Source organism: Paramisgurnus dabryanus, chromosome 11 (assembly GCF_030506205.2).
Source record: "Paramisgurnus dabryanus chromosome 11, PD_genome_1.1, whole genome shotgun sequence".
Lineage (NCBI taxonomy): Eukaryota > Metazoa > Chordata > Actinopteri > Cypriniformes > Cobitidae > Paramisgurnus > Paramisgurnus dabryanus.
The window spans coordinates 23,944,263-23,958,563 of NC_133347.1; the positions used below are offsets into that span (position 1 = coordinate 23,944,263).

The window sequence follows — 14,301 nt, forward strand, 5'->3', positions numbered from 1 at the left end:
TACTGCGAAAACTGGTAATTATATCATTAATATATTTAGGCGTTTGATTATATTTATAATAAGATGATGTCATTGCTTCTTATTATTACACTGCATTAAAAAACTAATAACACAGACTCATCCAGGTACTGTGACTGTAAACTTGACAGGTCAAGAAAAATTCAATATAAATATGCATAAATAAATTAGTGAATATTAAAACAAATGAGATAAACTAATTATTAAACCAAATGCTTTTTTGTCTTGTTTGAACTTAAATCCATATGTGACCCTGCAACCCAAAACCAGTGAAAGTCGCAAAGGTATATTTTAGCAATAACCATTGTATGGGTCAAAATGATTGATTTTTATGCAAAAAAATCTATAGGATATTAAATGAAGATCATTTCCTAACTAAATAAATAAAAACTTATTTATCAATAGTAAAATGTGTTGCTAAGAACTTCATTTGGACACCTTTAAAGGTGATTATCTCAATATTTCGATTTTTTTTTAATTCGCAGACTTTGATTTTTAAATAAGTTTATTTGTATCTCACCTATTGTCCCGTCAATGGAAAGCTTATTTATTCAGCTTCAGACTATGTTTACATTTTTATTTAAAAAAAAATGACACTTACGACTGGTTTTGTGTTCCAGGGTCACATATGTACCACGTACTAAGCGGGATTGTGTATAGCCAGAGATGGTTGTTATCGCAAATAAATCCCTTCAGGGTGATACAAGACCCTGCACTCTCAGAAAAAAGGTACAAACGCTGTCAATAAGGCAGTGCACTTTCATAAAGTACACTTTTGTACATAAAGAGTGCACCTCATAGGTACAGTTGTTCAATTGTTTTACTACAATGAAACATTATATTTTTGTTTAATTATTAAAGCTTAAAAGAAGAAACACTGTAGATTCATTTTTATAGCTTTCTTTTAAAGCTTTTGTACACTATAAAAACGTCCTAATATGTACCATTTAGGTATAGATTTACGTATACATTTGGTACAAAATGATATACTAATGTGCATGCTTTTAAGGGTAGAACCCCACTGACAGCTTTGGTACCTTTAATTCTGAGAGTGTAGGACAAAACAAGTGTGAAGTAATTAAAAAGGTTCACACTGAAATGTTAATGTACCAAAAAAAAGTTCATTTACAGCAATGCTAAATTAAACCTTTTTTTAACGTAACACTATGACCCTTTAATACTGTACATCCCACTGCAGCGCTATTAGTCAATATAAAGACCACAAGGTGCGAGTTAACAGCCAGGCATAAGATTATTAAACTTTAATTAAACTTTAAGAAATTCTTGAGGTTTTAAAAGTACACAAATGAAATGAGCATTCATTCAATTGATTCTGATACAGTCCATAGGAAAAGGCAAACAAGCTACATCATCACCCCTGTCATGCTTTACGGCTGTAGAGGTCAGTATACATGAGATTTGACCTTTCTGTGGATGTTTAGCAGTAGTGCAAAAAAGGCATCCATGCACCTCAAGGCATACGAGCAATTGTGTGTTAGAAATTGAACTAGTTAAAGAAATAGAGTTAGAAAAAGTTGCTATGTGCATACATGAGAGGAGGGCAAAAGAGAGAGAGAGAGAGAGAGACAGAGGCTAAGTAAAGGAGGATGTTTTTGTTTCTAAGGGTTTGTGTGAGTGATGTAGATATTGAGATGTGTGCATGTGTGGGCGAAGGATATTTCAATAACACCCAACGCAAACACACAGACTTTATCAACTGCTGCCCTCTTGCTTCAAAGCCTTCAAAAAGCACAGCATACAAACACAACCTCCCTGAAAACAAAACACAAGCGTGCTTAACTGATAACAACTGATTACAAATGTATGCGCGAGCATCCTATCAGAATAACCTCTGAATAAAACAAAGGGACACATTTATGTGTGCAAATGTATAAGTGTGTGTATTTAACTGGATTACAGCAACACCTTGTAGGTTACACACATTATAACTTGAAGGTTTTAAGACCAGCTAAAACAGCTCAAGCAACAAACAGCTTTTGCTTCATTTTTCTGTGGGGTGTTAAAATGGCACGGATGTGGTACATACACATCAGGCGTAAAATAGCCTGAATTATTCCCTTAATATCATTGTTGTGTGGAAATCCCCCCCAAAATATGAGAATATTATGAATGTGTAGTGTTGTTGAGCCATTCACAATAACGGCAGCATACCAAACAGATTCTTGTTCTCATGTCACAGGCATTGAAAATGTGATTCTCTTTTTGCTGCTACCACAATGCTATGCAAAAACAGCCACCAAATCACTCTTACGCTACGTCTGAAACGGCATACTTCCATACTATATAGTAGGCGAAGTAGTGCGCCTACTATATAGTATGCAAGTAGGTGGTTTCAGACGCAGCGCTACTGTTTTTTATGTATAGCTTTAGAGCATATGAATTACCCTTTTCCCAATTACAGGTTTGAGAAATTTCAGCCAAGTGAAATTCAGTCTCTGTAAAGCAAGGTACAAAACAGATTTAAGTTTCTGTATTTTTAATTAATTTTGTCAGCAAATCCAGAAAAAATAAATTTTAGCAAATCCAGACTTTTATTATAAAATTACGAACAACTGGTTAACAGTCACTTAAATGACTTTGCTAGTTATCTGCTATGACCATCTTACAAAAAGCAAAACTTACATGCAAAATCACAAATTTAAAGGGGTCATGAACTAATGGTGCGTTCACACCAGACGTGGAAGAGGCGACAAGCGTGAGTGATTTACATGTTAAAGGAATAGTCTACTCATTTTCAATATTAAAATATGTTATTACCTTAACTAAGAAGAGTTGATACATCCCTCTATCATCTTAGTGCGTGCACGTAAGCGCTGGGGCATGCTGCTACACTTCGATAGCATTTAGCTTAGCCCCATTCATTCAATGGTACCAAACAGAGATAAAGTTAGAAGTGACCAAACACATCAACGGTTTTTCTATTTAAGACGAGTAGTTATACGAGCAAGCATGGTGGTACAAAATGAAACGTAGCGCTTTTCTGAGCGGATTTAAAAGGGTAACTATATTGTATGGCGGAATAGCACTTTTGGGAGTACTTCAACTCGTCACTACTACAATGATACTAATCTGCATGTAATCGGGTCTTTGCATTGACTTAACATGTAAATCACCCGCGCGCAGCATTAAGTGTATGTAGATGAAAGGCAGAAACCAGGTCCGTGCTCATCTTAAAGAGACAATTAATAATGTAGCTCTAAAAAAGTATTATTATATTTAATTTATACAATAAATGCAGTGTTATTATTCATTTGATTCAAATTCTATGCCTAATGCTAATTTTAGACCTTACAACTTTCTTCTTTTTAGTAAATATAATTTTTTATTTGTTCTTATTAGATTCTTCCCACTTTTTGCTGATCCGAAAAACGATCTGATCCGTGCCTCAAAAAATGTAGTGTGATCCGAACCGTGAGTTTTGTGATCTGTCCCACCAAGCAAAGCCTCTTCTGTAGAAGATAAATGCCTGCGTCTACATCACTGCCCGTTTAGCCCCGCCCACCATTTCACGCACGTAGTGTAAACATCGAGAGAGCCAAACGCAGGTCTTTGCAGTAATGGCTCCAAAGATACTGAGCAGTTCCAGATTTTGGACAAACACTTACAAATCTTTACATCGGATCCCAACATTAGGAAAGGTGTTTATTTCTGAGTCTTTAATCCACCACTCCTATTCAAACAGAGCATTCTGTTGAGCGGGGGTTATAACAGGACAGAAAATAGCCTATTACTGCAAAATTATTTTTTTATGTAAAAGTCTTGATAACAAATGGACCTCAGAGAACAATACAAACTAATAAAAAAATCAGTTCATGACCCCTTTAAAATAAAACACAGCTGAAGCTATACACAAAACTGATCTAATCAATACTCTAAAATACTACCTATCCATGTATGCTTCACTCCTGATAAAATAACTTTGTGCACAGATAAATATATATCATATGAAATGGGTGTTCATTTTTTAAAGTAAGAATTTATTATCAACCTTATAACGTAAAGATAACGTAAAAGTCTTAAAGCAGCAAAAGCTTAACAATCTACAATATAAATGTATATTGTCATGCATCAGGTGCTCATGACTAGAATTAATAAAACTTGACTGGAATACTGTTTACAGAGTCTCTTCTGTCCTTTAAATGATGATTCTATTTTGGGAGTAAAAATTTGATCAATATCAGTAAATATGAGAGATACAGATGTCAAAGAGCATTTAAGTTTGTAGACATATCTAAATCAAGTGGCCACAAAGCTGCCTCAATCAAACACACACACAAAACAAGAAGAAAGCAACTAAAAACTAGGCATAGAGGCATAGTGTTGCATGTCATCAAGGCCTACCTCCAATGGTTAGAGCACTTAGTCGCTTCTTGACAAATGTAAGTTCTGGAGAGGCAGTAACAGGGAAGAAAAATCCACTGGGAGTTAGTCATTCCCAACCCCTAACAAAGCCAATCCCAATGAGAGAAACATTAAACCTAAAGACATATTAGGTTATAGGACTAAACAACTGCACTAATTAAAAAAGTATCACAGCGGTAAACCATACATCTGATTCTAGACTCCAAATATAATACAGTAAAACCCCCAAATCCAATAAATCACAGCAGGCAACAAGCTAAGCAGTAAGCATATAAATCAACGGCACAACAAAACATCAATCGGGGCATCCGAGACATCACAGCTAACATGAATGCAGCACAGGAAGCCCAAATAAAGTTCCACACAAAGCCAGGCAGAGCCAGGAATACTCATTTAAGAATATATTACTACAATAGTATTTACTTCAAAGTCCACTTGGTGTTAGTCAAGAACAAAAACAGTCGTAATTTTGTTTTACATGCCCATCTTTACTCCCTTTACTGACCTTTATAGTTAATAATGATCGTAGTGATATTTTGCACTGCCCAAAAATAGTCCTCTGCTATTGAATGTAACCAAGGGGACTATTGTTGGCAGTGCGTAATATCACTACGCCTGCTGCAGCCATGTTACATCAGCAAAGTCCCTGATTATTATGCCAGTTTGAGAGTATAGTTCCTCGCCATATCTGCCTAGAAAAATCTCAACTTTTAATTTTCCGTTGGTCTTAGTACACGATGTAACTACAGAAGAGACAAGTTTTAAATAGGAAAAATATTGAAACTCTTTGGTTATTTTTTAGCGCGATGCTGATGGTCTAATCAGATTCAATGAATTATGCTAAGCTATGCTAAAAGTGCTAGCGTCAGACCCGGAGATCGGCTGAATGGATTCCAAAACGGCAAATGTTTAACACTAGGGGAGCTGGCAAACGAGCATAATTTCCAAAAAAGTGAAATGTCCATTTAAGATTACTGACGGCCGAGCTGAATGAACTATTGAGGGGATGTTTAACAGACAAAACCATCACTTTAGGGTTAGTTATCCAATTGCACCATTTTTAACAGCTGTCAGTTATCTGAACATCACTGCAGACCAGGTGCACCCATTCATGGCTGAAAGTGACAGCCATTACCAACAGGATAATGCATCATGCCACACTGCTAGAATCGGCAAGGACTTGTTCGAGGAACATGATGGCGATTCATCTGACATAAACTAAACTGAACATTACTGGTCTGACCTGAAAAAGCGGGTTCACTACCACCCCAGAGTATATGAGAAACTGGAAGACCTGCTGTTGACATTATGATTTCAGGATACAACAGAAGACCTATTGCCACCTGGCTGTTTTGCAGGTCCAACAGGATATTAGGCAAGTGGTCATAATATACATATGCAAATATATACACACACACAACATGGGCTCTAGACTGCAATCAAAATTTTACACAATTGCATTAGGGCGAGGGCATAATGTTCAGGTTGTTTGGTACCTGGCTGGCACATGTACTCTATGCCTGGGCACGCACGACATGTCCGCACAGATTTCAGTATATTCAACTGTGCATTCGTGCAGATGAATGTGTTTGACAAATGCATATGATTTCTTATACAAATGAATAAGCCAAGAAGCAATAATATTATATATAATTATGTATATATATATATATATGTGCAACCTCCCAAAGGTTGCACTGGTGCCATTAACTTTCTCAGTTAATATATATATATATATATATATATATATATATATATATATATATTAACTGAGGAAGTTAATGGCACCAGTGCAACCTTTGGGAAGAATGAGTCTAGAGCCCTGCAACACATGCAATTATAAACATGTGCATACACAGTTAAGTGAAAAGAAATCCAGGACTTTTTATTTTTCTAATCAGTTTAAAATATTTTAGATTTAGTCCGAGAGCTTGTTGACCCTTCATTGAAAATCTACGTATGATATACTGTCCATGTCCAGAAAGGTAATAAAAACATCATCAAAGTAGTCCATGTGACATCATTGGGTCAGTTAGAATGTGTTAAAGCATCGAAAATACATTTTGGTCCAAAAATAAAAAAATTACGACTTTATTCTGCATTGTCTTCTCTTCTGCGTCTGTTGCGAGACTTAAGTCACGTGACTGCAGTGATGCGGATTACGTACAACGCGGCTGACGTGTTATCTGGTGCGCCCCAGCTGTTTTTTTTTGTTTTTGTGCGACTGGGCTTCGTTTACAGTCTGAGGGAGACACTGTAAGTTTGAAAAAAAAAAAAACTTCGCAAACATGTCTGAGGATAACACATCATCGCGCATTTTAGTCTTGTGCATTCGCCTCACAACAGACGTGGAAGAGAAGACATTGCTGAATAAAGTCGTAATTTTTGTTATTTTTGGACCAAAATGTATTTTCGATGCTTCAACACATTCTTACTGACCCACTGATGTCACATGGACTACTTTGATGATGTTTTTATTACCTTTCTGGACTCGAACAGTATACCGTACATAGATTTCAAATAAAGTGTCAACAAGCTCTCGGACTACATATAAAACATCTTAAAAAGTGTTTTCCGAAGATGAACGAAGGTCTTACGAGTTTGGAACGACATGAGGGTGAGTCATTAATGACATTATTTTCATTTTTAGGTCAACTATCCCTTTAAAGCACTGATTTGAAATGCTTTAGTAGTATGTAAAATTGTATGCACTGTATGAATTCCAGTATTGAACAAAGATTTATTTAAATTAATGTTACCTTGTTTTTATTTATTCAGTTTACCTTCGCTGATTTTGGGTCTAAGCAATTCTGCAGAATCCAAGAATAGTCAATTTAAACACATTAAACGTTAAATAGTCTGGAAATAAAACACTGTGAATGACCCCTGTGAGTCCTGACAAAATAATATCAACTTTTGAAGTGTGCAATTTAAAGACAGAGTGAAGTAGTTATTGGGCCCTATTTTAACGATCTAAGCGCATTGTCTAAAGCGCACAGCGCAACGTCTAAATGGGCGTGTCCGAATCCACTTTTGCTAATTTAACGACGGGAAAAATGTTTTTTGCGCCGAGCGCATGGTTGAAAAGGGTTGGTCCTATTGTAATGGGAGTATTTTGGGCGTAACGTGCAGTAAACCAATGAGAGTCACAGCTCTCATCCCCTTTAAAAGCCAGTTGCGCTGGCGCTATGTCTAATCCCTATTTAGATGACGGACTTTGTAAACTGAAAAACTAAGCGGAGGAAGAAGATCCCCAGTTTAAGATTAATGTTAAATAATTATGTTGTTTTTCCACTTGTATTGAAATTGTTATTTTTTATTAAAACCTTTAAAACCCATTTTCTTTTAGTCATGGAAGTAAAAAGCAGGCTTGTAATTGCTTTAAATGTACGGCTATCCAATATCATCAAAAAATTATTTACAAGAATGTAAGATAAGGTTTGTACTCTAAAAATACTTTATTTGTAACAAACAGGAGATAAAGAATTTACAAACGGCTCGCCTCACGTTTCAGCACTTTGGACAGCGGTTTTTTAGCAAAGAGTTTTTTTTAAGCATTACTTAAAAATGTTTCTCATCTCACCATATCCACAGGTACAGAGTCATCATATACAATAAATCCGTGAGGTAGCATAAAAAAAACATTTAAAAACAGACGCATTTGTTCAAAGCAAAGCATTTATTTACTTACCAGGCTGCAGGTGAAGCAGCTCTTTGTGCCTTCTAACGTCTCATAATCTGTCCTCATTTATGTCCAAGAGATTCAATAATAATCTTTTACATTCAATCCTTTAATCTTTCATATTTAAAAGCATTTTTGTGCTGCTGCGCATTCATGTACCTTGTAATAAGCAAACCCGCGTTGTCCTCCCGTGTATAGGCGCATTTTACTAATGCGCTCTTTAAATAACATAAAACACATTGCGCCATTGACTTTAGACTTTAGACCAGGTTTTTGTTGGTCAATGGCGTAGTCTATTTTAGTTGCCTCAAAATAGCAACGCGCCAACAATGCGCCTGAACACACCTCGTTTTCAGACCAGAACGCCCATGGGCGCAAAAGGGGGCGCAAATGCATTTGCTATTTAAACAACGCGGCGCTAAACGTGAAAATTAGGGTGGAAACTAGCGAAAGACACTTGCGTCGCGCATTGCGCTGCATTGCGCCGGGTGTAAGATAGAGCCCATTATGTATTATAATTAGCATTATTAATGACATAATAAAGCAAGTATCACATAAAAAAAGTTAAATCTATCATCTGTTTTTTTTTAGATACATGACTGTGTAAAGGAAACAAAAGAGACTTTTAGTGAAACTTCAGAGTTAGTGAAGCACACATTGAGTCTAAAGCGTGCACATACATTCAAAATAATGTATTTGTGCCTGCGAAAGACATGAAATGTGAACCGCCCCTTACAAAGCTCAGCACTAAGAAAAAAAGAGTGAAACTATTTTACATAAACGCAAGGAAACCAACAGCCAAACCAGGCCTAACATCTCCTGCAACCATCTGCAAGCAAAAGAAGTGTGCAGAATATAAGCGAGTCTGCACAAAGACAGGTTCAGTAAGTTGAACAGGACAGAGTGCAACTGTCAAGATTCACAGCCTCCCTAAACTTCATAAGGCACAAAAAGTGGAGGCTTGTACCTTTTGTGCAAAGCCATTGTGTGTCACATTAGAGTATTGCTGGCCTTTTTATCAAAGCAAATACAACAGTCAGGCTACAGTAAAACAAAAACATCCAAAACTGCATTCCAGACAAGTCGATGAATTTCATTTTACAGTTTTTAATTGCCAATTAACCACACTACCTTAAAAATTACATTGCCGTATTTTTTTATTCCAACAGGAAGGTATAGCTGAGATCCAATCACTATTACTCAAGGAAAGCAGTTTTGTCAAACAGGTCCAGTCAGCAATCTAACTACTATGTATGCTTACTAATTCTCACCAAGTTTATCCGATGATGTAATAATGTCAGTAGGAACGCATGAATCCAGATCAGCATCCATGATCCCAAGTGGGTCCAGCTGTGCCACATGGTGACCACGTATCTACAGGAGACAAGAGGTCCCCCAAAAACAGGGGGTCCAAACGAAAACCACCCACAAGGGAAGGATATAGAAGAGGGGAGAAGGAGAGAGCAGAGGTGGCAGTGTAGAATAGCAAGAAATTGAAGATTGAGATGATGTGGGAAATATGTTTGAAGATGAAATGAAGTGTTAGGTGTATGTGTGTGTATAGGGGGGTTGAAAAGCGGGAAAGATGAGAATAGGAAAAAAGAGGGAAAGACAAAGGGAAGGGAAAGCGACAATCACACAAAACAGGCTCATTAATTGTGGTCGGTTATGCTGTGGGTGACAAAAAAATCTCACCAACATGTTGAAACCCAGTAGTTACTGGGGCCTCGTCAAAATTTACACAACTGATGCCAAGTGGGTCGAGGTTTGCATTGTGATGCCCCATTACCTGGAAACAAGGTAACAGACATGAGGATCTCACCAAGCAGATCCAATGAGGATGATATTTAACCCAGGAACAGGCCAAGATACAATAATAAAGTAAAAAAAAAAAAATAACTAAACTTAACATCCCTGCATAATTTGGAAATACAGTAAATAATGAGATCTGCTTAGTGAGTATTCTTCAAAGACTGCCAAAATTGCATTTGTATTTAAACGTAACCTTAACACCAAATGCATAAACCTCTTACCTTAAAAAGGCTCAAGCTGCAAACTCAAAGCATTGCTGAGATATCAATTTTAGCCATGTGTATTCTTTTATACCTTAAGAGCACTGTTCGTACCTGATAAGCTCTGATGAGAGATTGGACCGCCAGATGGTCCTCCACTAGTTTCTCTACATTTGGCTGGGCTCCCACCAGAGACTGAGCTTGAGCGAGACCAGCCAGACCCATTCCCATCGGAGGAGGACTCTGATAGGCTGCACCTGGTGGTGCACCAGCATTAGCATTCCTGAAGAAAATGTCCCATGACTAGAGAACAGATTAAGAAGTAAGAATTAGGTATTGATAAAAAGGTAATACATAATTTCTGACAAAAAAAAATTACACAGACACTTAGATTTTTATAATTTTACATTATTTGTGGTACATTTGGATAAAGCCGACATTATAAACACTTATACCAATATAGTTATCTGCTTTTTATTGAAAATGTTTTTTTCAGCTGTTTGAGTTTGTATTTCTGTGGCATAATACTGGGTAGCCCAGTAGCATAGAGCAAAATCATTACAGGCCAATGACTGAATTATTAACATTTACTGCAGTGGTTCCCAACTTAGATTCAGGCCTACCTTTCGGGGGGCGCCAGAGTTCACGGGGATCCGAGAGGCTTTGAGCTCAAATAAAGTTGCATAACAAGTTCCACTAATAATTTTATTCAAACATATTTTGCTTGGTTATCTGGGCAGCACAACATGTGAGTTTGGTTGGGAAAATTTGGTGGTCCTACCTATTTTTATGAATTTCCATATAGTGGAACTGTACAAAAAAAACCTATATCAGGAACTTAAAGGGTTAGTTCCCCCATTATTGAAAATTTGCAAATCATTTACTCACTCTTATGCATGAAGGGTGCATTTCAAACAGTGCTTTTGCACTCCAGAAAGGCAATGCTGGAAGTGGATGACACCTGAGGGGTCATCTTGGATAAAGTGACTTATTATGAATCACCAAGAAAACTTATTTAAAGGTGCAGTGTGTAATTTTCAGAATGATCTCTTGACAGAAATGCAAAATAATATACAAAACTATATTATCAGGGGTGTATAAAGACCTTTTTATAATGAACCATTATGTTTTTATTTCCTTAGATTGAGATGTTTATCTACATACACAGAGGGTCCCCTTACATGGAAGTCGCCATTTTGTTCCGCCATGTTTTCTACAGAAGCCCTTAACGGACAAACTTTTTTTACTAAGTTGTCTCCATCAATTACATGTTTTTCCAGTGGGGGCTACCGTAGCTTCTCTATGTGTTTCAAAACGAGGGGTGAGCAGTGGACTGAGCCATTGGTTGCAATTTGCAACCTCACCACTGGATGCCGTTAAAATGCACATACTGCACCTTTAAGCTAAAACCTTCTTTACTTTGCTTTAAAAACAAAACTTTTTTGATTGGCTGGCACTGTGTCAAGTCACAGTTTTTTTCTTTAAGGCTGTTAACACTGCGCTTAACACTGGGTTATTATCGTTCAAAATCCCGCTTTTTAACCCTAGGTTAAGGATCGTTTCACACTTGTAGTTTAGAAGCAGGGTTATCCTTGAAACTAACCCAGGGTTATGAAACCCTGCTCCGAAGGATTAACCCTTGCAGGGTTAACTCCGCATTACGGCGCCAAACTCATGCAGTGTAAAACTTTGACATCACAGTTTGGAGTAAAAATGACATACCAGGAGACTTAAAGGATTAGTCCAAAAAAATCCAGATAATTTCACCACCATGTCATCCAAAATGTTGATGTCTTTCTTTGTTCAGTCGAGAAGAAATTATGTTTTTTGAGGAAAACATTACAGGATTTTTCTCATTTTAATGGACTTTAATGGACACCAACACTTATTAGTTTTAATGCAATTTAAAATTGCAGTTTCAACTGAGTTTCAAAGGACTCTAAATGATCCCAAACAAGGCATAAGGGTCTTATCTATTGAAACAATTGTCATTTTTGACAAGAAAAATAAATAATATGCACTTTTAAACCACAACTTCTCGTCTTCCTCCGGTCCTGCGATGCACCAGCGCGACCTCACGTAATTGCGTAATGTCGTGGAAAGGTCACGTGCAACATGTATGAAACGCACATTTCGGACCACTTTAAACAACTGACACAAAGACATTAATTAGTATCATTCGACATACAACAACATCAGAAGGGTCCTCTTTCTCCACACTTGTAAACAGTGGGGCGTAGTTTCGATACGTCATTTGTGACTTATTGACGTGATGACGCATTTACGTGAGGTCGTGCTGGCGCATCACAGGACAGAGGGAAGACGAAATGTTGTGCTTTAAAAGTGCAATTGTTTCGCTAGATAAGACCCTTATGCCTCGTTTGGGTAGTCCTTTGAAACTGCAATTTTAAACTGCATTAAAACTAATAAATGTTGGGGTCCAATAAAGTCCATTAAAATAAGAAAAATCCTGGAATGTTTTCCTCAAAAAACAGAATTTCTTCTCGACTGAACAAAGAAAGACATCAACATTTTGGATGACATGATGGTGAGTAAATTATCTGGATTTTTTTTTAAGAAAATGGACTAATCCTTTAAAACAGCCAAGAGGGATTTACATTGCAACCTGTTCTGTCACATACGCAGAAGCGCGAGACAAGTGGTTATTTAAAGTGACAGCGCACTTTAAATTTAGTCAGTTTGACAAATATGCAAATGAAAATGTTATCCCCGGGTTAAGGAATGCACAGTGTGAAACGTCAGATTATCAATACCCAGGGTTATCTCTTAACCCCTGGTGAAGTATGAATAGTGTGAAACAGTGTTTAAAATAACCCAGGGTTAACTATTTCAAGTGTGAAAAGCCCTGTGTGTAAAGGCAAATAACTTACTGCTGAAACATGTTGTGTATTCAGTTTCCTAAGACATTTCACAATGACTTCCCCTCATTCGTTCTGTACTGATTCATCTTTTCCATAATTATACTGCATTCTTTCAAAGCCTTTGACTGCAATGCAACTCAAAAATCTGTGGGAGTTTTTAAAGGGGGGTTATATCCGTTTTTGAACAAGCCATTTTCTGAGTGACTGTTTTATATCAGAAATGTAACATGACCCCTGAAGATAAATACTCTTGACAGTTCAATTGTGAAACTGTACAACTGATAGATAGATATCTAGATAGATACAGCAAAACTCATAAAACTAGAAACGGCTGGATTAATATAAAAAACTAAATGCTGAAATACTCTTTCCCAAATTCTATTTCACAAATAAAGATTGTTTTTATCTTGATAATAAAAGATACAGAGAACCACAATTTAATGAGTGACGTCAGTCAAGAGCAGTCATTTTAATAATGATGGCTAGGGCCTTTTTGAAATGCATATGAAGTGTCTGAAGATCAAGAGGATTTCTAAAGCCTTATTAAAACGATTTCATATCAAATTAAATTTGTGTTCAACAACGATAAAAAGATCTTTTGTGTGCCATAGACTGACTGAGGTGAAAAATTTCATTCACACAGCACTTTGGTCCCAGAAAATTTCCATAAAATACGCCTTATTCAGTCTGCCGCCATGTTGATTCCAAACAGAAGCTGTGAGGAATGGACGTCCAGAGCGTGCACTTTAAACCTATTGTTTTTTATCAGGATGCTGGTCATTCAGCCATCAAAACACAAAAATACACTGTTTTACAAATTTCCACAGGACAAAGAACCTCAGAAAACGTGGATTGTTAAAATTAAAAGGGACATATGATCAAATTTTTGAGGTGAGAATAGCGCATTGCATACATAATATCTGTTTTGAATAGAAGCATGTTGACTAATCGCTAATTACATATGTTTACTTTTCTTTAAAACACTAATATAGTGCAACAATACAATATTTTATTACAAAAACTAAATAAGTTAATATTAGATGTGTTTGTTTTTTACTTAAAGCAAACGCTAAACCTTGATTTTATCTGCTCAAGTTACTCACAAATAGCATATTAATTTCACATTTTATGTAAACAAGATCTATCTCTGTTTGCATAATGCAAACATGAACCATTTACACATGATAAGAACCATGCCCGTTTATAAAGGCTACCTTACATGTTAATAACCATATTTATTAGCCCGTGAGAAATGGTGTGCAAAACATTAACCCAAGATATCTGAAATTTGTAGTCACTTTTGATCTGTAAAGGGGTTCTTATA

General features: G+C 36.6%; 2 protein-coding genes across 5 annotated transcripts in view; one reads left to right on the forward strand and one right to left on the reverse strand.

Annotated features, from left to right (window-relative positions):
• nudt18 (nudix (nucleoside diphosphate linked moiety X)-type motif 18) overlaps positions 1-14,301 on the forward strand; it is a 173,797-nt gene that overhangs the window by 110,634 nt on the left and 48,862 nt on the right. The window lies entirely within an intron of this gene.
• Positions 1-14,301, reverse strand: part of ogdha (oxoglutarate dehydrogenase a) — a 34,353-nt gene that overhangs the window by 16,443 nt on the left and 3,609 nt on the right. The window contains exons 3-6 of one of the 4 annotated variants that reach the window (XM_065247513.1): positions 10,210-10,398; positions 9,355-9,457; positions 4,381-4,425; positions 2,424-2,474 (exon numbers count right to left, since the gene is read on the reverse strand). In XM_065247513.1, coding sequence (XP_065103585.1) covers positions 2,424-2,474; positions 4,381-4,425; positions 9,355-9,457; positions 10,210-10,398 — 388 coding nt within the window. Of the gene's footprint in view, positions 1-2,423; positions 2,475-4,380; positions 4,426-9,354; positions 9,458-9,778; positions 9,873-10,209; positions 10,399-14,301 lie in introns of all 4 variants that reach the window. The other 3 variants (XM_065247514.1, XM_065247515.1, XM_065247516.1) reach the window with 3 other exon arrangements.